This window comes from Mobula birostris, chromosome 26, assembly GCF_030028105.1.
Source record: "Mobula birostris isolate sMobBir1 chromosome 26, sMobBir1.hap1, whole genome shotgun sequence".
Taxonomy (NCBI): domain Eukaryota; kingdom Metazoa; phylum Chordata; class Chondrichthyes; order Myliobatiformes; family Myliobatidae; genus Mobula; species Mobula birostris.
In genome coordinates, this window is record NC_092395.1 from 24,025,952 (window position 1) to 24,049,771 (window position 23,820).

Genomic DNA, 23,820 nt, shown 5'->3' on the forward strand with positions numbered 1-23,820 from the left:
GTTTTCCTGGTCCAATCTTGTGCTTTTTCGTGCAGGCCATGTTGTTCTTGGTTTAGGGTCCATGACTTACTGTTGGTAACAATTCGCTTAGATGACAGATTTGCACGCTCTATGGGAGCATAGGTCAAGTGTACGGTGTGGGATGAGGTTAAAATAAATTAGAGCAGCGTGCGCTGTATTTACATGTTATGACAGTTGTGCTCACGTAAGTGCTAATGGGTCAGCACTTAGTTCTCGCGGTCCGCCTATTGGGGTTGTCTGATCTATGGAAATGAATCAACAGTCAATGTTTCGGGCTGAGACCCTTCTGGTAAATTTCCTGCACCCTCTCTAAAACTTCCACATCCTTCATATAATGAGAAAACCAGAACTGAACACAGTACTCCAAGTATGGTCTAAGCGGAGTTTTATAGAGTTGCAACATTACCTCATGGCTCTTGAACTCAATCCCCCAACTAACGATGGCCAATATAACCAGGTGCTTTCTAAACCACCCTGTCAACTTGCATGGGAAGTTTGACGGATCTGTAGACTTGGACCCCAAGTTCCCCCTGTTCCTCCACATTGCTAAGAATCTTGTCAAAAGTCGTGTAGTCTGCCTTCAGGTTTGACCTTCCAAAGTGTATCGCTTCACACTTTTCCAGATTGGACTCTATATGCCATTTCTCGCCCCACTCTGAATCCTGTCAATATCCCATTGTAACGTTTGACAACCTTCTACACTATCCACAATATCACCAACCTTCGTGTCACCAGCAAACGTACTAACCCACTATTCCACTTCCTTATGTGAGTTATTTATAAAAATCCTGTCTCTAAGAATCCTCTTCAGTAGTTTGTCCACCAGTGATGTAAGAAATAACTGAAGTGACAGTCCAGTTGTTACACTCAACAGATCTTGCAGTAAAGTCCAACATATTGTTTGCCTACCTAATTGTTTGCTGTACCACCCTGGTAACTAGAACCTCCCTGGTCTCTCTGAACACCAACACCTTTGTCTCCTGCCATTTAGAAAACCTGTCCACTTCTCACTCTTGCCTCACTCCCTGTACACTTATTCATTCCTGCAGTGCAGTTGACATGTCTTTATTCTTTCTGTCTGTATGAACATCTCATTGTACACATTCTTCGTACTGTTGTCTCATGTGCAGGAAATGGTTTCAGTATGAAGAGTGGGAGTTTATGCGTCACCCCAGAGTAATGTTTCTTTCAAATTCTGCAAATTCTGTGCGATTTCTAGTTTCCTTTGTGCATGTGGTCACACAACTATATTTTCTTGCTTGCTTTTTTCAGCCAATATTGCAGCAGAGCTGGAAGCAAACCTCGGTCTAATTGAAGTAATCACTGGCTACCTGAAGATCCGCAGTTCCTATGCTTTGGTGTCGCTATCCTTTTTCCGCAGCCTACATTTGATTCAAGGTGAAACTCTGGAACCTGGGTAAGTCATGAAAACCATGTCTATAGAGGTACCATGTTTATATGTAAATTATGTATGTATGATTTTTCAATTAAGTCCCTCTTTTTGCTGTTTTTGTAATATTTACCATTTTCTAAATTTTATTGCAGTATGTGATTTGTAAAGATTTTCAAAATATATTGGAGGAAGACAAGAGGCAGGGAACTATTATCCAGTTAGTTTAACATCTGATGTTGACAAGATGCTACAATCAGTAGACAAAGAAGAAATAGCTAACCATTTAGGGAAGTTTAATATATCAAAGCCATTCAACATGGCCGTATTTAAGGTGAATCACGTTTGACAAATTTGCCTGAATTCTTTCAGGATCTAACAAGCAGATTTGATAGGGCAGAATCTGTAGATGTAGTATATCTGGATTTGCAAAGATTACCCCAGGAATGAGTTCTTGAACTTTATATATTTACTAATTCTGTGTTCTAATTGCCTGGAAGAAGGGACAGAATGCAAAGTATCTAAGTTTGCCAATCACAGAAAAGTTGGTTTGGTGAAAGGGTAAACTGTGATGAGGATATTGTGATCTTGCAACAGCATATAGATAGTTTGATTAAACTGGTGAAAACTTACCAAAATGCGTTTAATGTGGAAAAGTGTGAGGTCACGCATTTCAGAGGGAGGAATCAAAATGTGGATTATTTATCTAGTGGAGAGACTGCTGATGAGTGAAGTTCAGAGAGCTGTGGACGTTCTTGTGGATAAATCACAACAAAATTGGCAGCAAGGTGTAAGCTATTAAAAAGATAAATGCTATATTGGCCTTCACTGCATATGTGTTGGAGTTTACTTTTGCTGCAATTGTACAGGACATTGCTGAGGCCGTACCTGGAGTACTCTACAGAATTTTAGCCCCTTTGCCTAAGATAGGATATAGTAACATTGGAGGCAGTCCAAAGGAGATTCACCAGGCTGGTTACCGGGATGAAAGGATTATCCTATCAAGGAACTAATTAGAATGGATTTGTATTTTTTTGGGGGGTGTAGAATAATGTGTTGAAACATTTATGACCCTAGGAGGGCATGACTTGGAAATGAATGACCATAGTTACAAAATAAGGGTCTGGATATTAAAAACTGAGACGCATAGAAAATTCTTCTTTCAGAGGATGATGAATTCCTGGAATTCTCTTCCCCAGAAGTTATGGAGGCTAGATCTTCAGAAGTATATAAAGTTGAGGTAAATACATTGGGTAATTGGGGAACTAACATGAGAGGAGTTCAGGCTGGGTTATGTCAGATATAATCATTTTGAATGAGGAGGTGGGCCTTGAGGACAGGTGAGCTATTTCTGGTCCCGTTTTATCATGTTATTTTTAACATATATTACAGTAGTACATGAAGTACTTGCAATACGTGGATTTGAATTAGAGCTGAAGCCAAAGGAAGAATTGAGAATATGGGTTCCTGGTTCACTATATTATACAGCTAGTTCATTCATCTGTTATGATGTAGGCAGGAGGTACAGAACCCTTGGGTCCTACGTCACCAGGTTCAGGAACATTTATAACCCTACAACTTTTGCACAGTACAGTGTAGCCTAAAATGTTTCAATGAAATGTAAATGGACTGAAATGTATGCACAGCTAGCAAGAAGTGATATTTGGAGGGTTGATCCAAAGTTTGGTCCTGAAAATAGATTTCTGCTTACAGAGGGCTATGAAGTGGGAGAGGGAAGTGGAGAGTCTGAATGGTTTGGGTGGGAATTTCTAAATATATTCACATAAAATAAGGATAGATGATATGCCTGATTTGCACTGCACGGCATGTTACCAGGTGCTCCTTTGTTTAATATTCCACAAAGAAATTGTGTGTTTATTTTTTTATTTTTCTCTTCCAAATTTAAATAAGAATTTGTATTTACTTTCCATGTTTGTTCTGCTTTTATATTTGACATCCAGGAATTATTCCTTCTACGTATTGGACAATCAAAACTTGCAGCAACTGTGGGATTGGGAAAAGCACAACCTGACTATTGCCCAGGGCAAAATGTTTTTCCACTACAACCCCAAGCTGTGCTTGTCTGAAATATACAAGATGGAGGTGGCTACAGGGACCAAAGGGCGACAACAAAAAATGGATATTGCACAAAAAACGAATGGAGACCAGGCATCATGTGAGATTTTTAAATCGTAATATTAAATCTTAATAGGTGATGGGGTCTTTGTTTAATAATCACACGCTAAATAACATACTGCTTCTTTGATTTTCTTTGTTTAAGTTGTGAGTATTATCTTTTGATAATATTAACGTGGGTTATTTTTTCTATGTTAAGTAATCAGCATTGGAGAGTCCTTTCTATCAAATCTGCTTGTTACATTCTGAAAGACCTCAGAAAGTTAAGATGTGTAGATGCATATGAGTAGTTAGTCTTTGAACTATACAGCACAGAAACAAATTCAGAGGCCCATTGTTTCTGCTGACCATCAAGTACCTACTATACTCATCCCTACTATGCCTTAGCAATTCAAGTGCTTGTCTAAATGCTGCGTAAATGTTGTGAGACAATATGACTTAATTGTTTTCTCATGTGATGAGTTCCAGACTTCCGACCACCTCTGGGTGGAAAAGTTCTTTCTGAGAACCCCTATGAACCTCTTTCTAATCGCCTTAAACCAGTGCCGCCTGTCTTGGACATCTCTCCGTAGATAGGTGATGGGGTAGATAGTAATTGCTCTCATAATTATAGACACACTATCATCTAATACCTCCTCCATTTTAACTAATGTTCTCTAGAAATTTACCATCCCAGCTGAAATTTCCAAAACAATATCTTGTTCCTTAGTGAATACAGATGAAAAGTGTTTATTTAAAGCCTGCAAAATAAGTTGCTCAAAATTTTTCTCCCCAAATTTCAGTTGTCCTCTTTGAGTCTCTTCCTTTGATTCCAGGAATAACAATAACATAACTAGCTTATATGCTGTGCCTTCACTGTAGCAAAATCCCCAAAGATGCTTCTGGAAAATGTTATCAAACAACATGTAACACCCATTTGGTCACAGAAACATATGTTTTAAAAAAAAGATTGGCAAAACAGCATGGAAAAAAAACAAACTGCTGGAAGCAATCAGCAGGTCAAGCAGCATTTGTAGAACGAGAAACGGAATTAATGTTTCAGTTCAACAACAAAAGAATTGGAAAAGTGAGAAATCAAGTTAGTGTCTAGTTAGCTTCTCTATAACTTCAAATGGTTGATTTCAGTTGTAAAGTTCTGGTGAAGGGCTTTCAATCTGTAGTGTTACCTTTATTTTATTTGACACAGATGTTGTGTGACCTGCTGAGTGTTTCCAGCATTTTCTGTTTTACCTCAGATTTCTGGCAACTGCAGATATTTTATTTTCAAAGGGATAGAGAAGTTTAGGCAGAGATTTCAAGAACCTTAATTTTTCATAGCTGAAGATATAGCTGCTAAAGGTAAAGTGATAAAAGTCAGATGATGAAGAGGCAGGTGTTGACAGAATAGCAAGGTATTGGATCCAAATGAAGCTCCCCTTGGTTAACACATACCATCCTGATTTGAAAAATAATCTACAGTTCTGGAATTCACAATATTGGTAGGTACGATCGCGACTTGGATTGCACTGCTTCAACATTTTCTCAGTAATCTTATCAAAGACTGCTAAAGGCGCCAGCCTTACCAATAGTTTTCACAATCTTTAAAAAGAAAGTATGAATATGTTTTTATCTCTTTACCCCTTAAATTCCTTTCAAAATAATAAAATCACCAATAAAATCACTCCTGAGCAGGGTGTGTAAATCTTGTTTATGTAATCCAACACTTGCAAACTTGGTAACATTCTAATCTGATTCCATTTCAATATCTACAACTGCAAAGACCAACGCCAACTTTGTTCAGCTATGTTAAGTATATTTTGTTCAAAAATATAATAACTAATAAAATTCCAAGAATTTTATCATTAAATATTCATTTCGGTAACTATAATTCATTGTCACCAGTCACAATACATTTATTTACAAGATTAACTCTATGTTAGTTTATTCACATGGTTTCTATGAGCAATACATTCATAAGGTTTTAACTTCGTTTCCACTTGCATGGACTTGAATAGCAGGAAGGCTTTCATAGAGCCTTTTGTGCGACAGTCTGCACCAAGCTTTGGTCCATCCCTCACCATTTAGTCTTGGATATTGAAAGGTCCCGCTGTGCAATGTATGTCATTGGTAGACAGCTGTTAGCACTGGAAGATCAGCTTTGTATTGAGCAAACTGGAGGGTGATCAAATGGCGGAGCAGACTCGAAGGACCAAATGGCCTAATTCTGCTCCTACGTCTTGGGGTCTTGTGGTCCTTGGGCTAAGATGATTGATCATCCACAGCTATCTTCCTTTTTGTGAGGCATGATTCCATTTACTGCAGTTTTTTCCATTTGATGGCAATTGACACAATTTTACCAGGACACCTTGCTACTCTCGGTCAAATTTTACCTTCAAGTCAAGGACAGTCAGTTTCACCTCGCATCTGGAATTCAAGTCTTCGTCCATGTTTGAACCAAGGCTAGTAATGAGGTCTGAAGCAGAGCAACGCTGGCTAAATCCAAACTGCATTGTTAAATGGGTTTTTTTGTGATTCAAAGACTGTTAGTGGTTCAATCACAGCAGCTTCATCCACTTTGCTGATAATTGAAAATAGACAGTTTGGGCAATGCTGTTCCACTTTTATATCACTGTGCTTCCTTTGCTTGTTGAGTCTATCCTATCCATGGGAGAAGCCATGCTCATGGATTGTGATGAAGGAGCCTGGAATATTATCTCCATGGAATGATTCTGTGAGAATAAATGTTTCGGGCTGTTGTTTGACAAGAAGTGTATCCAGTGTAGACACCAAATTCTATATGTACAAGTTGAACCTCATTAAAGACTTTGGCAAATGTACTCTCCAGGCAAGTTGACAGTGTTAACCCCAATTTATCTACCTTCAGGTTAGCATGTAGTGATTGTGGCTGGCTATGCCTGAAGGTACTGACAGAAAGAGCTTTCTCAGAACTAGCCGAGTAAGGAATAAAGAAAAACACAACCTTAAGGCACAAGCAAAAGGAAAAGTTCCAGAAAAAAATGGATAGTCAGTAACTTGTATAAAGTGAAAATTGTACCTGCTACCTGAAAAGAAGGCCCAGTGACAGGCCAGGAAGTCTCTGTAACAAGTTAAAGTGGATAAGGGACTTTCAGTGCAAGGAAACAAGTTCTCTCATAAAGTTCTGTATATCCTGCCCTGACATACTAATGGGTGGTAAACTTCAGCAGTTAGATCTGTAGTCTTTGGCTACGCTGCTTTTGAGTTGTAGCAAACCAAATCCCAGTAAATCCACTAAATCCTGTTGCTACTTTATGATGGTAGCAAATTGTGCATTGACACCTAGGATTTGTAGTTTACAGTATGGTATATGCTAGTCATCTTTCTTGCAAACGTTTCCATGGGTAGTCTTTGACATTACCTGACTTTATAATTGACTCAATTAATGTAATGTATGTAAACAAACACAGCTGCAGATAAGCATCATTATCGCTGTTAATGTATTGTGGAGGAATGGAGCAGCCCTTCTGGGTGCAGCATGTTTCCATAAACAATAATATGTGAGCAGGTAATCTGTTTTGGTGATAATGTTCACACTCACAGATTCCCATTATTTTAATCTTTATGGCACAAGTCAAATTGTTCTTCTAATAACTCCCAATACAGACCAAACTAAATACATGGGTATATCCGTCAAGTTACTTGATAAGGCTCATGGATTGCAGGTCATTTCTAGCAAACACTTTCTAGCTACCCAGACGGAATATAAGGTGGTGTTAATGCCATCAGGTTGAAGCCACGCTCAGGTTGGAGGAACAACACCTTATATTCCGTCTGGGTTGCCTCCAACCTGGTGGCATGAACATTGACTTCTCTAACTTCCATTAATGCCCCCCCCCCGCCCCCGTACCCCATCTGTTATATATTTATTTATTATTAATTTTTTTTTTTTTTTTTTTTTTTTGTCCCTCTCACTATACCCCTTGCCCATCCTCTGGGGTTTCCACCCCTCCCCCTTTTCCTTCTCCCTGGGTCTCCTGTCCCATGATCCTCTCATATCATTTCAGATCTCCCCTTCCCCCTCCCACTTTCAAATCTCTTACTATCTCTTCCTTCAGTTCGTCCTGACAAAGGGTCTTGGCCGGAAACGTCGACTGTACCTCTTCCTATAGATGCTGTCTGGCCTGCTGCATTCACCAGCAATTTTTATGTGTGTTGATTGGAAGATTTTTAGTTGGGTGGGAAGCTGCGTCATGCTCAAAAGCAATTTCCAAGTAGTTTGAGAAACAAAAAACTAATGGAAATTTTCTTTCCCTGTCCGTGCATAGGTGAAACCCAGCTCTTGAAGTTTGTTTACAATAAAACTACAACTGATAAGATTGTGTTGAAGTGGCAGCCCTTTTGGCCACCGGACTTCAGAGACCTCTTAGGTTTCATGGTATTCTTCAAGGAGGCGTAAGTATCATTTTCAGTTACCTGTACATAAAATAATACACACTGTTTAAAATTAAAATACAGTGTACTTGGGTGTGCGGTTTTCATTTCTTTTTTTTAAATATCTGTTTTGAGCATTCTTTGGGTGATTGTGCAGTCAGCAATGTTCATGGAGGAAAGAACAGTGTTCCTGCCAGTAATCACAGCTCTTGCTCTAAAGCTGCTGCTGGCAATTAAAACCAGCCCAAATTCTTTGCTCATTTTTAATTTTCCTTGGACAAAAGATGTGAGGGTGTAGTTGACAAAAGAAGAAATGGATGGGAAACAAAAGATCATTTGAAATGGGCTCAGTGACCTTTACCCTATTGCAAAAAAGCATCATATGTATGTTATTCTCTGTTTATTTTGCTTAAAAATCTGGGTACAAACTGTTCACAACAGCACCATGCATCTTTTTCCATTATGCTTGGTTTAGTTTACGAAAATAATTAGTAATAGGAATAACCATTTGTGTTTGCAGTGTAGTGTAGACTGCTTAGTGGCAGCAGTGTGCACTGCTTAAGAGGATGCAATCAGCAATTCACCAAAAGTGTCTGAAACCTGTAATGTAGACAAGGAGAACGAGTGCATGAGAACACCAACTCTTAAGACCTGTCCAAATGTTAACACAACAAATAAAGCTGGTAAAACCCTCAAAAAAGAAGCAAAAATGCCCTTTGACGTTTTCACAAGATTACTGTAATAAACATTCCTGAGCCTTTCGTCGCCAGTAACTGAGCAGATACCGTACAAAATTAGGCAATAAATGTCTTAGCTGTTACAACAGAGGCTAGCTATTCTGTAGCAGGTGGCTGACCTCTGACCTCAAAATCTTCTGCAAGGCATCTTAGTGTGAAAGAATGTGTTTCTCTTGTCATCTGAAGTGAGGCCCCAACAGCACTTAAGAAGTACAACAGTCTCTGGGATCAAATAACCCCAATAATGAGGCAAATTCTCCACCCCCTTATATCCATCCCCTCTTCTTTTGGTTTTCCTGTCCTGCAGTGTGTATTTCCCAGTAGAGACACTGAAACTACTTAAGAAGGATCATTACCAGCACTAAGAAGGATAAGGAGTGTTGGTGTATCAGTATACCAGTAAATTGCAATCGTCAAACATAAAACCTTTTCAAAGCCACTGGATCAGAATTCTGGAACTTCCCATCTAATGGGAGTGCCTTCAAGACATTGATTGTGGTGGTTAAAGAAGGCATAACCCTGTCACTTTCTCAGGGGTAATTTGTGTGGGCAGATAAATGTCAACTTCCCAGTGTTGTTTGTAACTTGAGGAGGATGACGGGTAGGTTATTCAGGTTAGCAGTAGGTGATGAACAAAATGTCCTGTTGGCAGCAGGTTAATGGATTTGTCTTTATATTTGTGGTTTTTCTGAAATAGGCCTTACCAGAACGTGACTGAATTTGAGGGGCAAGATGCCTGTGGAACAAACAGTTGGAAGGTGGTAGATGTGGAACCCCCTGGGCGAGCAGATGGGAAATCGGTTAATCCAGGGTCACTGCTTCTCGGCCTCAAACCCTGGACGCAGTATGCAATCTTTGTCAAGACCCTACTCACAATAAGTGATGAAAGGCACAATCATGGAGCCAAAAGTGACATTGTCTACATTCGCACCACAGCAGGCAGTATGTTTTAAAACTTTATAGAACTAATTTGCATAATTGTCCATCATTTTACTTGCTTGTATGTGCTATCTGCTATTTACCATTACAAATTTCTGTGTCCACATTCATTATGAAAACAATTGATACTTGCAATCTCCCTTCAGGGTATACACAGTAGCCCCACAGCTCATCCTTTCCCAATTTCCCTGGTTGCCTTGGAGAGAAAATCATCTGCTCAACCAGCTCTGCTTTCTGAATTACTGTACATTTTTTCCATTTGATGATAAATATTATAAAATTGAAGAAGTAGATGAAAAGTCAACATTTGATTTTAAAAGAGACATTTATATCTTTGTACACCCTCCCACTAATTCTCCTCTAGACAAAGTATGGCTGTTGATGTCTGTGCTGTACCTGCTGTAAATCAGGTTGTAACTATTTCAAAAGGTGAATTATTTTTTCTTCTTTTCAATTTGAGCACTTGGTTTGAGTGACACACCAATTACCCTTTAGTTGAGGGTACTAAGGCTCTGTCTGCCTGTTCATTTCAAACCACCCACCAACCAAAATACCGCCCGCCCTGTCTTTGGCAGAGTCTGGGGATCCACTTATGGCCCTTCAGCCACTCTGGAACTAGAGTGGGAACAAGTTGGACCTCCTAAGGAGGAATGGAGATCCCCACAAATAACAACTCCAGCACCTTATCCTCAGGGTCTCTGAGTGCATGTTTCTGTTATTCCTCAGCATTTATTGCCCAAATTGATGTGAGTGGCTTTCTCAGTCTTTTTAAATTATGCTTAAGAGTTTTCATGGTTTTGAGTCACTAATAATTGCACTTGGTAAGGACTGCATATTTAGATTGCTAACGAACAGTAGGGGACCAAATAGGTACTACAGTGGTTGAATATTTCTGATATTAGTTTTATTCAAAATTTATTCTATTAAATCATTATCGTGATATGATTTGAACTCACCTCATTGAGCGCCGTGAGTCAGACATGATGGAATCCAAAATAAAAGCAAATTTTGCTGGAGTTACTCAGCAGGCCAGGCCATATTTGTAGAAAGAGAAACAGCTAATGTTTCAGGTTGAAGACACTTCATCAGAACAGACCCACCGAGTATTTCCAGCATATTTTGTTTTTTTTATTTTGGATTTACTGTAACTGCAGGTTTTTGTTTGCTTTTCAGTTATTTAGTGGAGCCCAGTTTTGTTAGCGTGTCATCACTTGCTTCTTAGTTCAAGTTTAATTTTCAGTCAACCATAGATGAACACCTGTGAATACAGCCAAATGAAGCAGTGTTATTCAGGGGCCGAAGTGTAAAACACAGTATCAACACACTCGGCACAAGGTAATATAACACACACAAGCTATCAGTAAAATACAGTCACACACAAAAAATGAGCCCAAGACCCTGAGTCTGTGAATCTTGCAATAGTCTGCAGTCGAACACAATACAGCTTGTCTTCTGTTGAGTAAACACTGGGGAGGGGGTACCACCAACTCCAGCTTGAACACCGTGCCACGCCGCCTCTGGGACACCTCTCTCCTGGGCAGCTATAAACAGGTGATACCACGGCTCGAGGCCGAGTCCTCACTACGACCAAGACCACGCAGCTCCCCAGCTGTCCGCCAATAAATCAGCGAGTTAGACTTGCAGCATTCCACAGTAACAATGTCCAACAGGGTCTTGCAATCACAAGAAAAAGCGACAAAGACAATCACTTGCTGTTAGACTGCACGCCACTTTCGCACACTGATGATTCCGCCACTCTGATGCAGACAGCAGCACAATCCGTACCAAGTCCAGCTCCTTCAGTTTCTCTGCCAACAAGCAGCCCGCTGATGGGATAGACCTATAGTATTTTTAAGTTATTAATGTCCAGCAGGATCTTACAATCATAAGTATTTTATTGAAAGAAAATAACACCTCGTAGAAGCCACTGCTATCAAGCGTGCTGCCATCTTAATCTGTTAATCTTTCAGGTTTGTTGCAGAGCAGAGCAGCTTTTGACAGCAAACATTTCTTTTCTCATCTTAACATCTGAGTCCCCTCTAACACAAAACATCAGAGGTGTTTCAGTGCCAGCATTGTATCTCCCATTGTGCTTCTGTTTGTTTTGCTCAAATCTTTGTTACTGAGAAAGAGGACAGACTGCAGCTTGTGGACTAAATGTAAACCCTCATACCATTGAAATTCAGTCCACATAGCCAGTAGAAGCAGATGTATGTTTTTGATTATGTTAGTTTCTCATTATCCATACTTAATTCACAAGTTCTCAGAGCTTAAATTTCATCCTTGCTATTCTATTCTTTTGAATTTACTGTGTTACTGTGCTTGGAGAGAGCTGCCCTTGTTAATGAAGTAATTTCATATGTGAGACAAATGGGGAAGACCATAAAGTCTTTTCTTCCCCATCACTGCTGATAAATACATCAACTTGCAAGGATTCAGAATTGCTCCTGTTATGTATTCCAGTTCCTTCAGTGCCACTGGATCCAATATCAGTTTCTAACTCCTCCTCCCAGATCATCTTGAAGTGGAAGCCTCCAACAGATCCTAATGGTAACATCACCCACTACCTGGTGTTCTGGCAGCAGCAGCCAGAGGACAGTGAGCTGTATGAGTTTGATTACTGCCAGAAGGGTAAGTAGCATCAGGGTGTACTCTGATGGATCTGGCCCTGATCTTGACTCCTATCTCACTTGATGCATCTACCAATCTGCTCCCTTTCCAACTTCCAGTGTCCAAGCATCCGTTTTTTTTAAGTCAGCTACTTTAGCAGAGATATAATCAAAAACTTGTACTCTCATCTAATAAAAGGTGAACTTGTTCAGTCACAGTAAAGCAATGGGGAATTATGCCAGCCAGCACACTCAGATCTGCATGAGAAGGCTGTGAGTTGAACCCCACTGCAGAGATCACCTATAAACCAAAAGTCGCACACTTTAGGTTCTCCTGAATTGTCAGTGGCTCATTTTTTTTCCCTATTAGATAGCCATAAAAATCTTATGGTTATAGTTCATTTCAAATAAGGAAGTGCTCTCTGTTGACCAAGCCACTGTCTATTTCTCACCTAAAACAGGGTGTCATTTAATTGCTGTATAAGAGCTTGCAGTCTGCAGATTTGTTCCTGTGCTTTGCTCCAACAACAGTAATTACAATTCAAAGACACTTAAATAGGCAAAGCATAGAAGGATATGATCCTCATGAATACAAATATGATTAATGCAGATGAGCAAAATGTCATCAAGGATATGGTGAGCCAAAGAACCCAATCATATAGAACACTTTCATGGCTTATAACTTTGTGAGCTCTGTAGCGTTTAGAGTTAGTACTACAGTATCAGCAGAGATTTTGGATTCGCATCCACTGAGGGAGTCTGATCTCCAATCTTGACTCTGACAAGTCTGCTATCATGGATCTAAACTGGTATTGACAGAGTCAACACAAATTGTATGAGATTGCCTTGCTCCTCAGTAATTTGGGAGCTGATAGATATGCCATGTAGACCAGAAAATCCCAGTTCAATCTCTGATTTTCTAGTTGACCTTGGAGCACCAAAGGAGGGAAGAAAAATGTTCAGCCGTGAAATAGAAAAGTACTTTTGTAAAGTACTTATGAATATTGAGGTTTTATACCTATTCTCTTTGATGAAATACTGACTAAAGCTCCATTATGTAGTCTCATGTGAAAGATGATCTGTAAGTTCCTGTTGGGCAATGCAACTTGCCTATCTGGATTTTAGCTCACTATTTATAAAATAGAGGAAGATAAAAAGGTAAAGACACCACTACTGATACAGTGGTTGCTACGAATCCTTATAACAACACAGCTCAGCTCTGAAACAGAGGCGTTTTGGTTACAATACAGTTTTAGTTAACCAGCTGGACAGAATAACAACAACAAATTTTTGATCCCTGTCCTTTAGGATTAAAGTTGCCATCTCGAGCATCTACGACTCACAGTGAAACTGAAGATGTCCAGAAGCAAAACCAGACTGACGTTTGTCAGGTTTTAGGTGAATGCTGCGCCTGTCCAAAAACAGAGTCACAGCTCAAAAGGGAAGCTGAGGAGGCCGCCTTTCAGAAGAAGTTCGAAAACTACCTGCACAATGAGGTTTTCATGATCAGGTAATGCAAGAGCAGAAAGCCTTTTTACTCATCAAACCTTTAAAGAGTAGAAGGAGACAAAGAATTCCATATCATATTAACTGTCTGTGGAGGTCCTACCTAATGTACTAGGCTTGTTGTCTTATGGAGCTCAGTGTTAGACAAGATGTATATCTAGTGGCCTCAAGCATTTAACACCATCACCCAAGACCACTTTCTATTCCACCGCTGATGTTTATGAATTGATTCAGAATCTCTGGACTGCTTCTGGGTGAAAGTCTCCTATGTTCATGGCATGAACTTTTGAAGCAGTTCTGTGCATCTTGGACAGATAACTATCAATAATTTTACCAATATTCAGTATCTAGAAGTTTATTCAGTTTGTCACTTACTTTACTGTTTAATATGGAATAAAAGAAAATTCAGGAAGTTCTCATTTAAGCAACGTCTGAGGGGAAAGGAAACAAGATCAGTCAATTGCTCCTGTCACAACTTTTACAGATCCTTAATCTGGATTGCTCTGTTTCTAGTGTTATTGTGCCCCCTTGTGACAGTAAGCGTTTTCGGGTGCTCCAGTTCCCACATCTCCGACATGTAGGTTGGAAAGTTAAGTGGCCATTCTAAGTTCCCTAGTGGTCAATTGTAGAATCTAGAGTTTGATGGGAATGTGGGGAGAATAAAATAGCATTACTGCAAAATTACTGAATATGGGTGCTTGATGGTCTTGTTGTTCCAAAGGCCCTGTTTCTGTGCTGTATCACTCTGTGACTCTATAACAGCTTCATAAATGCACACAAGAGAAAAAAGTCAAATTACTCTCTGGCAGTTTTCTAATGAAGGATAACAGAAGACATTTTGCCAATTTTCCCTTATGCACATGAGATTGTTCAAACTAAAACACTGTATGTGAAGTAATTTTTTCAGTGTTTTGCACAGTTTGAATACATTGTGTAAGTAGATAAGACATCTAAATCATGCCAGATTTCTTGACGTTTGAACCACTCTGTCTGTCTTTTACCTCCTTGAATCCTAATATTCGTGCCAAAGGCATTGGAGCTTGCAACTGGGTCTTTGAATTTAAATTGTTTTGCATTTTCTACTTTTTATTTCTTTTGTGGTCCCTCCCTTTCTCTTAACCACTGCACTTCCCCTTATGTTCAGGAGATGAAGTATTCATTGCTAAAAATGAGCAGCCATTATCTTGGGAAATAGTGGAGTAATCTGACATTGACAGTAATAAAGACAAGAAGTTCTGCAGATGCTGGAAATCTTGAACAACACACACAAGGTGTTGGAGGAACTCAGGCAACACGATATCTCAGCTTTATTTACCCATCAATCATCATCCTTGATACCCTATTTCAATAAAGATGTCAGAGCCAGTGCTGGAAATTTCCGTTGACCACCCTGTCATGCCCAGCATCCACTTTGTGCTGAGAAACCAGCAGAAATTCAAAGCACTTGTGTACAAGTTTATGTGTTGACTTGCTTTTTGAGTTTTCAGTTGTTCTCTATAGAGTGAGGGCATAGAAACCCTGTAGCGGTGTGCTACACATAGCGCTAGAATAACCACACGGAGTCAGTGAGTTGGAGTTGCGATAAAGCGATTTATTCAAACTTCGCGGCCTGCTTTAAAGCCTTCCCATTCCCGCCCTCCCTGGGCGGGACTACTGTGGGGAATGCATACTCCCAGACCCTTTCCGCGCACGGGATTTTCCCCCTGCTGGTGAAGATGGTCTAGCGCCCTTTTTGGGGCCGGCCCTCTGCCTGCACGCGCTGTTTTGTGAGCCGGTTCGTGTGTGCTAGAAAGTGGGTCGCCACATAACGCCCCCCCCCCCCCCCCAGAACCGGCGATACCTCCCCCAATGTCCACAGTCTGGATCGGCCTCTGATTGGGAGGTCTGCCCCTGCGCCGCGGTGCCTGAGCCTGGACCGGCTGCGCCAAGTCCACATGGGCCGGTTTGAGTCAGTCCACCATGAAAACCTCCTCTCTCCCCCCAATGTCTAGCACGAACATGGACCCGTTGTTCCTGATCACCTTAAACAGTCCCTCGTAGGGCCGCTGTAGCGGTGCCCGGGGTCCGCCCCGTCGTACAAAAAGAAACTTTCAGTTCTGCAGGTCTTTGGGTACGCAGGTCGGGATCTGTCCGTGCTGTGAAGTGGGGATGGGGGCCAGGTTACCGAGCCTCTCCCGTAGTCTGTCCAGGACTGCTGTGGGTTCTTCCTCTTGCCCCCTTGGGGCTGGTATGAACTCTCCTGGGACGACCAGGGGTGTGCCGTACACCAACTCGGCCGACGAGGTGTGCAGATCCTCTTTGGGTGCTGTGCAGATTCCGAGCAGGACCCAGGGAAGTTCATCCACCCAGTTAGGCCCCTCCATGTGGGCCATGAGAGCCGACTTCAGGTGACGGTGGAAACGCTCCACTAGTCCGTTCGACTGTGGGTGGTAGGCAGTTGTGTGGTGTAGCTGTGTTCCTAAAAGGTTAGCCATAGCTGACCACAGGCTGGAGGTGAACTGGGCGCCCCTGTCGGAGGTAATGTGGGCCGGTACCCTGAAGCGGGCTACCCAGGTTGCGATCAGTGCTCGGGCGCAGGATTCAGAGGTGGTGTCGGTGAGCAGGACTGCCTCTGGCCATCTGGTGAACCGGTCTATCATAGTTAGGAGGTACCGCGCTCCTCGTGACACTGGCAGGGGCCCCACAATATCCACGTGAATGTGGTCGAACCTCTGGCGAGTGGGTTCGAACTGCTGCATTGGAGCCTTGGAGTGCCGCTGCACCTTGGCAGTTTGGCACTGCGTGCACGTTTTGGCCCATTCACTGACCTGTTTACGCAGCCCATGCCACGCGAACCTGTTGGAGACCAGCCGGACGGTTGTCTTGATGGAGGGGTGCGCTAAGTTGTGAATGGATTTGAAAACCCGCTGGCGCCAGGCTGCTGGGACGATGGGGCGGGGTTGACCGGTAGCTACGTCACATAGTAGGGTCCTCTCACCTGGGCCTACGGGGAGGTCTTGGAGCTGCAATCCAGAGACTGCAGTCCTGTAACTGGGGATCTCAGCGTCTGCCAGCGCTGCATAGTCCACCCCCTGGGACAGGGCCTGTATGGTAGGTCTGGATAGTGCGTCCGCCACGACATTGTCCTTCCCCGAGACATGCCGGATGTCCGTTGTGTACTCGGAGATGTAGGACAGATGTCGCTGCTGGCGGGACGACCAGGGGTCGGACACCTTCATGAACGCAAAGGTAAGCTGTTTGTGGTCTGTGAACGCGGTGAAGGACCTACCTTCTAAGAAGTACCTGAAATGCCAGATTGCCAGGTATAGTGCCAATAGCTCCCGGTCGAAAGCACTGTATTTGAGTTCGGGTGGTCGTAGGTGTTTGCTGAAGAACGCCAGGGGTTGCCAGTGACCCTCGATGAGTTGTTCCAGCACTCCACCAACTGCTGTGTTGGATGCGTCCACTGTGAGGGCAGTAGGAACGTCCATTCTGGGGTGCACTAGCATCGCGGCGTTTGCCAAGGCTTCTTTGGTTTTAACGAAAGTGGCTGCGGCCTCTTCGTTCCAGGTAATGTCCTTGCTCTTACCCGACATTAGAGTGAACAGGGGGCGCATGGTACGGGCTGCTGAGGGGAGGAAACGGTGGTAGAAATTCACCATACCCACGAATTCCTGCAGACCTTTGATTGTGTTGGGTCGGGAGAAGTTGCGAACCGCGTCTACCTTGGCGGGCAGCGGGGTTGCCCCATCTTTAGTAATCCTGTGGCCCAGGAAGTCGATGGTATCGAGTCCAAACTGGCATTTGGCTGGGTTGATTGTAAGGCCGAATTCGCTCAGACGGGAGTAGAGCTGGCGGAGGTGGGACAGATGCTCCTGCCGACTATTGCTGGCTATGAGGATGTTGTCCAAATAGATGAATGCAAAGTCCAGGTCGCGTCCCACCGCGTCCATTAGCCGCTGGAAAGTCTGTGCGGCATTCTTTAGACCAAACGGCATTTGGAGGAATTCGAAAAGTCCAAACGGGGTGATGAGTGCTGTTTTGGGGATGTCATCCGGATGTACCGGGATTTGATGGTATCCCCGGACGAGGTCTACCTTGGAAAAGATCCTTGCGCCGTGTAGGTTTGCTGCGAAGTCTTGAATGTGCGGCACAGGGTAGCGGTCTGGCATTGTAGCCTCATTCAGTCTGCGGTAGTCACTGCATGGTCTCCAGGCCCCCGTTGCCTTGGGCACCATGTGCAGGGGGGAGGCCCGTGGGCTGTTGGACCGTCGTATGATCCCCAATTCCTCCATCTTCTTGAACTCCTCCTTCGCCAGTTGGAGGTTGTCCGGAGGAAGCCTTCGAGCACGGGCGTGGAGGGGTGGTCCCTGGGTCGGGATGTGGTGCTGTACTCCGTGTCTGGGCATGGCTGCCGTGAACTGCAGTGTCAGTACTGATGGGAAATCCGCCAGGACCCTGATGAATTCATCGTTGGATAGCGTGATGGAGTCCAGGTGTGGGGCTGGCAACTTCGCTTCACCCAGGGAGAACGTTTGAAAAGTCTTGGCGTGGACTAGTTGCTTCCCTTGCAGGTCGACCAGCAGGCTGTGGGCTCGCAGAAAATCCGCCCCCAGGAGTGGTTGGGCCACGGCGGCCAGTGTGAAGTTCCACATGAACCAGCTGGAGCAGAACTGTAGCCACACCGTGCGGGTGCCGTAGGTTCGTATTGTGCTGCCATTTGCGGCCCTCAGGGTGGGTCCGGGTTCTCTGTTGCGGGTGTCGTAACTCGGAGGTAAAACGCTGATCTCCGCTCCGGTGTCGACCAAACATCGGCGTCCCGACTGCTTGTCCCAGACGTACAGGAGGCTGTCCTGATGGCCAGCCGCCGTAGCGATCGGCGGCGGCTGGGCCTTGGCGTTTCCCGGGAATTTGCAGGGTGGTCTACAGCGGCGGGCCTCTGTGCCCCACCGCTGGTGGTAGAAGCACCATTGTTTGTTGGGCTCTGCTGCCGGGCCTGGTCTGGTCTGCCGTTGGGCACGCAGCTTGGTGATCTGTGCGACGGATGCCCCTCTCTCCTTCTTGGCATTCCAAAGCACATCTGCCTGGGCCGCCACCTCCCAGGGGTTGCTGAAATCTGAGTCGGACAGCAGCAGGCATATGTCCTCGGGCAGTTGCTCTAGGAACGCCTGCTCAAACATGAGGCAGGGTTTGTGTCCTTCAGCCAGGGCCAGCATCTCGTTCATTAATGCTGACGGCGGCCTGTCTCCCAAACCATCCAGGTGCATTAAGCGGCGTGCTCGTTCGCGCCGTGAGAGTCCGAAAGTCCTTATGAGCAGGGCTTTGAATGCTGTGTATTTGCCGTCCTCCGGGGGCGACTGTATAAACTCCTCAACTTGTGCAGCTGTCTCCTGGTCGAGGGAGCTCAGCACGTAGTAGTAGCGAGTGGACTCCGAGGTTATCTGCCAAATGTGGAATTGTGCTTCTGCTTGTTCCAACCACAGACGGGCTCTCAGCGGCCAAAAGCTTGGCAGTTGTAATGAAACTGCATGAACAGTTGCAGCGTCCGTCATCTCTGGCCCAAATATTGTTTGGGCTGTCGGGGTCACCAAATGTAGCTATGTGCTACACACAGCGCTAGAATGACCACACGGAGTCGGTGAGTTGGAGTTGCGATAAAGTGATTTATTCAAACTTCGTGGCCTACTTTAAAGCCTTCCTGTTCCTGCCCTCCCTGGGCGGGACTACTGTGGGGAATGCATATTCCCAGACCCTTTCCACGCGCGGGATTTTCCCCCTGCTGGTGAAGATGGTCTGGCGCCCTTTTTGGGGCCAGCCCTCTGCCTGCGCGCGCTGTTTCGTGAGCCGGTTCGTGTGTGCTAGAAAGTGGGTCGCCACACCCGAAGTATTTCTAACACATTTTTGCTTTCTAAAGCTAAACTTGTGTTTTTCCAGTGAGTTCAACAGCAGCCAAAAGGTTGTAATGAGAGATCAGTAAACAATGACCTCCCTTGCTATGATATTGTTTTTTACATTAGGGCATGCCCTGGAGCAATTCTAGGTTGGATGTTGTTGGCCATTTCTAGGTATGTTAGTAGCTAAAGCATGACTGCCAAGTGTTTTTTTTTTACCGGGACTAGAATGTTTGACTTACAAGAAAAGGCTGGCCAGACTGAGGCATTTTTTCTCTAGACTGTAGGAGCTGAGGGGTGACCATATGGAAGTTTATAAAATCATGAGGGGCATGGGTTGGGTAAATGGTCATGATCTTTTTCCCAAGATAGGAGAGTCGAAAACTTGAGGTTTGGGTTTACTATAATAGAGGCAACTCAGCTAGAGATTGGTGGGCACGTGGAACGAAGGTTTTAGATGTTTCAGAAAGGACAGGGAAGGAGGCAAAAGAAGTGGGGGCATGGCACTGTTGATCAGAGATAGTGTCACAGCTGCAAGAAAGTGGACGTCATGGAGGGATTGTCTCCGGAGTCTCTGTGGGTAGAGGTTAGGAACAGGAAGGGGTCAATAACTTTACTGGGTGATTTTTATAGGTTGCCTAATAGTAACAGAGATATCGAGGAGCAGATAGGGAAACAAATCCTGGAAAGGTGTAATAATGACAGAGTTGTCATGATGGGAGATTTTAATTTCCCAAATATCGATTGGCATCTCCCTAGAGCGAGGGGTTTAGATGGGATGGAGTTTGTTAGGTGTGTTCAGGAAGGTTTCTTGACACAATATGTAGATAAGTCTACAAGAGAAGAGACTGTACTTGATTTGGTGTTGGGAATTGAATCTGGTCAGTTGTCAGATCTCTCAGCGGGAGAACATTTTGGAGATGGTGATCACAATTCTATCTCCTTTACCATAGCATTGGAGAGGGATAGGAAAAGACAAGTTAAGTGTTTAATTGAAGTAAGGGGAAATATGAAGCTATCAAGCAGGAAATTGGAAGTTTAAATTGGGAACAGATGTTCTTCAGGAAAAGTACGGAAGAAATGTGGCAAATGTTCTGGGGATATTTGTGTGGATTTCTGCATAGATACGTTCCAATGAGACAGGGAAGTTATGGTAGGGTATAGGAACCGTGGTGTACAAAGGCTGTAATAAATCTAGTCAAGAAGAAAAGAAAAGCTTACAAAAGGTTCGGAGAGCTAGGTAATGGTAGAGATCTAGAAGGTTATAAGGCTAACAGGAAGGAGCTTAAAAAGGAAATTAGGAGAGCCAGAAGGGGCCATGAGAAGGCCTTGGCAGGCAGGATTAAGGAAAACCCCAAGGCATTCTACAAGTATGTGAAGAGCAAGAATAGGACCAAGTGTGACAATGGGAAAGTGTGTATGGAACCAGAGGAAACAGCAGAGGAACTTAATGAATACCTTACCTCAGTATTCACTATGGAAAAGGGTCTTGGTGATTGTAGTGATGACTTGCAGCGGACTGAAAAGCTTGAGCATGTAGATATTAAGAAAGAGGATGTGCTGAAGCTTTTGGAAAGCATAAAGTTGGATAAGTCACCAGGACCGGATGAAATGTACCCCAGGCTACTGTGGGAGGCAAGTGAGGAGATTGCTGAACCTCTGGCAATGATCTTTGGATCATCAATGGGGATGGGAGAGGTTCTAGAGGATTGGAGGGTTGCGGATATTGTTCCTTTATTCAAGAAAGGGAGTAGGGATAGCCCAGGAAATTATAGACCAGTGAGTCTTACTTCAGTGGTTGGTAAGTTGATGGAGAAGATCCTGAGAGGCAAGATTTATGAACATTTGGAGAGGTATAGTATGATTAGGAGTAGTCAGCATGGCTTTGTCAAGGGCAGGTCATGCCTTATGAGCCTGATTGAATTTTTTGAGGATGTGACTATACACATTGATGAAGGAAGAGCAGTAGATGTAGTGTATATGGATTTCAGTAAGGCATTTGATATGGTACCCCATGCAAGGCTTATTGAGAAAGTAAGGAGGCATGGGATCCAAGGGAACTTTGCTTTGTGGATCCGGAACTGGTTTGCCCACAGAAGGCGGAGTGGTTGTAGACGGGTCATATTCTTCATGGAGGCTGGTGACCAGTGGTGTGCCTCAGGGATCTGTTCTGGGACCCCTACTCTTCATGATTTTTATAAATGACCTGGATGAGGAAGTAGAGGGATGGGTTAGTAAGTTTGCTGATGACACAAAGGTTGGGGGTGCTGTGGATAGTGTGGAGGGCTGTCAGAGGTTACAGCGGGACATTGATAGGATGCAAAACTGGGCTGAGAAGTGACAGATGGAGTTCAACCCAGATAAGTATGAAGTGGTTCATTTTGGTAGGTCAGATATGATGGCACAATATAGTATTAATGGTAAGATTCTTGGCATTGTGGAGGATCCGTGGGATCTTGGGGGCCGAGTCCATAGGACGCTCAAAGCAACTGCGCAGGTTGACTCTGTGGTTAAGAAGGAATACAGTGTATTGGCCTTCATCAATTGTGGAATTGAATTTAGGAGCCAAGAGTTAATGTTGCAGCTATATAGGACCCTGGTTAGACCCCACTTGGAGTACTGTGTTCAGTTCTGGTCGCCTCACTACAGGAAGGGTGTGCAAGTCATAAAAAGGGTGCAGAGGAGATTTACAAGGATGTTGCCTGGATTGGGGAGCATGCCTTATGAAAACAGGTTGAGTGAACTCAGCCTTTTCTCCTTGGAGCGACGGAGGATGAGAGGTGACCTGATAGAGGTGTATAAGATGATGAGAGGCATTGATTGTGTGGATAGTCAGAGGCTTTTTCCCAGGGCTGAAATGGTTGCCACAAGAGGGCACAGGTTTAAGGTGCTGGGGAGTAAGTACAGAGGAGATGTCGGGTAAGTTTTTTACACAGAGAGTGGTGAGTGCGTGGAATGGCTGCCGGTAACGGTGGTGGAGGTGGATACAACAGGGTCTTTTGAGCCTTTTGGATAGGTACTTGGAGCTTAGAAAAATAGAGGGCTATGGGTAAACTTAGTAATTTCTAAGATAGGGACATGTTTGGCACAACTTTGTAGGCCGAAGGGCCTGTATTGTGCTGTAGGTTTTCTGTGTTTCTATGAAATGACATCATTGGTTAAAAAAACACATCCAAATTAAAGCAATCACATTATGTGGTTACTCTTTCACTCTTCCAAAGTAAATTCACTCAGCAGCCAATTGATAAAATTGAATATTTCCTGCGTATAAAGATGGTGCAGGACTATTTGTTTAACAGCTTACTTGGATAAATGATGCAGGGAATAGATTTAATTGTAGAAGCAGTGATGATGGTGTTTAAACTTGTTCCGTGTCTGCTAATGTTGACTTCTCTAAATTAGTTGAAACTATCTGTAATTTTATAACATGGCAGGTTATTCAGATTTAGATTTAGATTCAGATTTATTTATCATATGTGCGTTGAACCATACAGTGAAATTCCTTGTTTATGTTAACAACCAATACACCAAAGGATGTGCTGGGAGCAGCCCGTAGGTGTCGCCACACATTCCAGCACCAACACAGCATGCTCACAATGCTCTGCAAAACAACACACAACACAACAAAATGGAACACAACAAGCAATAAAACAATAACAACAAACTAAGTCCCTTTCCTCTCCCCACCCTCCTGCATGCGTGTGCGTGTACATAGACACACACACACACACACACACACACACACACACACACACACACACACACACACACACACACACACACACACACACACACACACACACACACACCACTGACCCTGAACATCCAGGTTTAGCCATCCATTGAGGAACTTTAATTGCAGGCATTTCCCAGATTACAAACACCTGACATGGATACATTGTATATAGAAATGAGTAAGCTCCCTTTGTATTAAATTCAAAAGTCCAATGTATGTACATTTGGTCATTCTTACAAACGGCAGAACCAATCTCTTCTTGCCATTTTTGGTCATTGTTTTTTCTTACTAGTCTTATCTGCTTTTGCTGCCATTCATTACAATACTGTCAACATATGGTTACCATTTTGAATTATTTCTGTACATTTATCCTACTTGTGGGCAAAATTACTTATGGACATGTATGAAACAAAACCATTCTGTTGCACAAAGATGGCTAAGAAGTTAAAGTTGCTTTTCCTTGTTGCCTGAACTCTAGTTCTTGGCA

The 23,820-nt window shown here is 43.4% G+C and overlaps 1 protein-coding gene across 3 annotated transcripts in view; it reads left to right on the plus strand.

The window, feature by feature from the left end:
• The window catches only part of LOC140188211 (insulin receptor-like), a 242,434-nt gene that overhangs the window by 183,872 nt on the left and 34,742 nt on the right, over positions 1–23,820 (plus strand). For all 3 annotated transcript variants that reach the window (XM_072244263.1, XM_072244265.1, XM_072244264.1), the window contains 6 exons: positions 1,294–1,438; positions 3,373–3,587; positions 7,831–7,957; positions 9,371–9,615; positions 12,076–12,243; positions 13,530–13,731. In XM_072244263.1, coding sequence (XP_072100364.1) covers positions 1,294–1,438; positions 3,373–3,587; positions 7,831–7,957; positions 9,371–9,615; positions 12,076–12,243; positions 13,530–13,731 — 1,102 coding nt within the window. The remainder of the gene's footprint in view (positions 1–1,293; positions 1,439–3,372; positions 3,588–7,830; positions 7,958–9,370; positions 9,616–12,075; positions 12,244–13,529; positions 13,732–23,820) is intronic.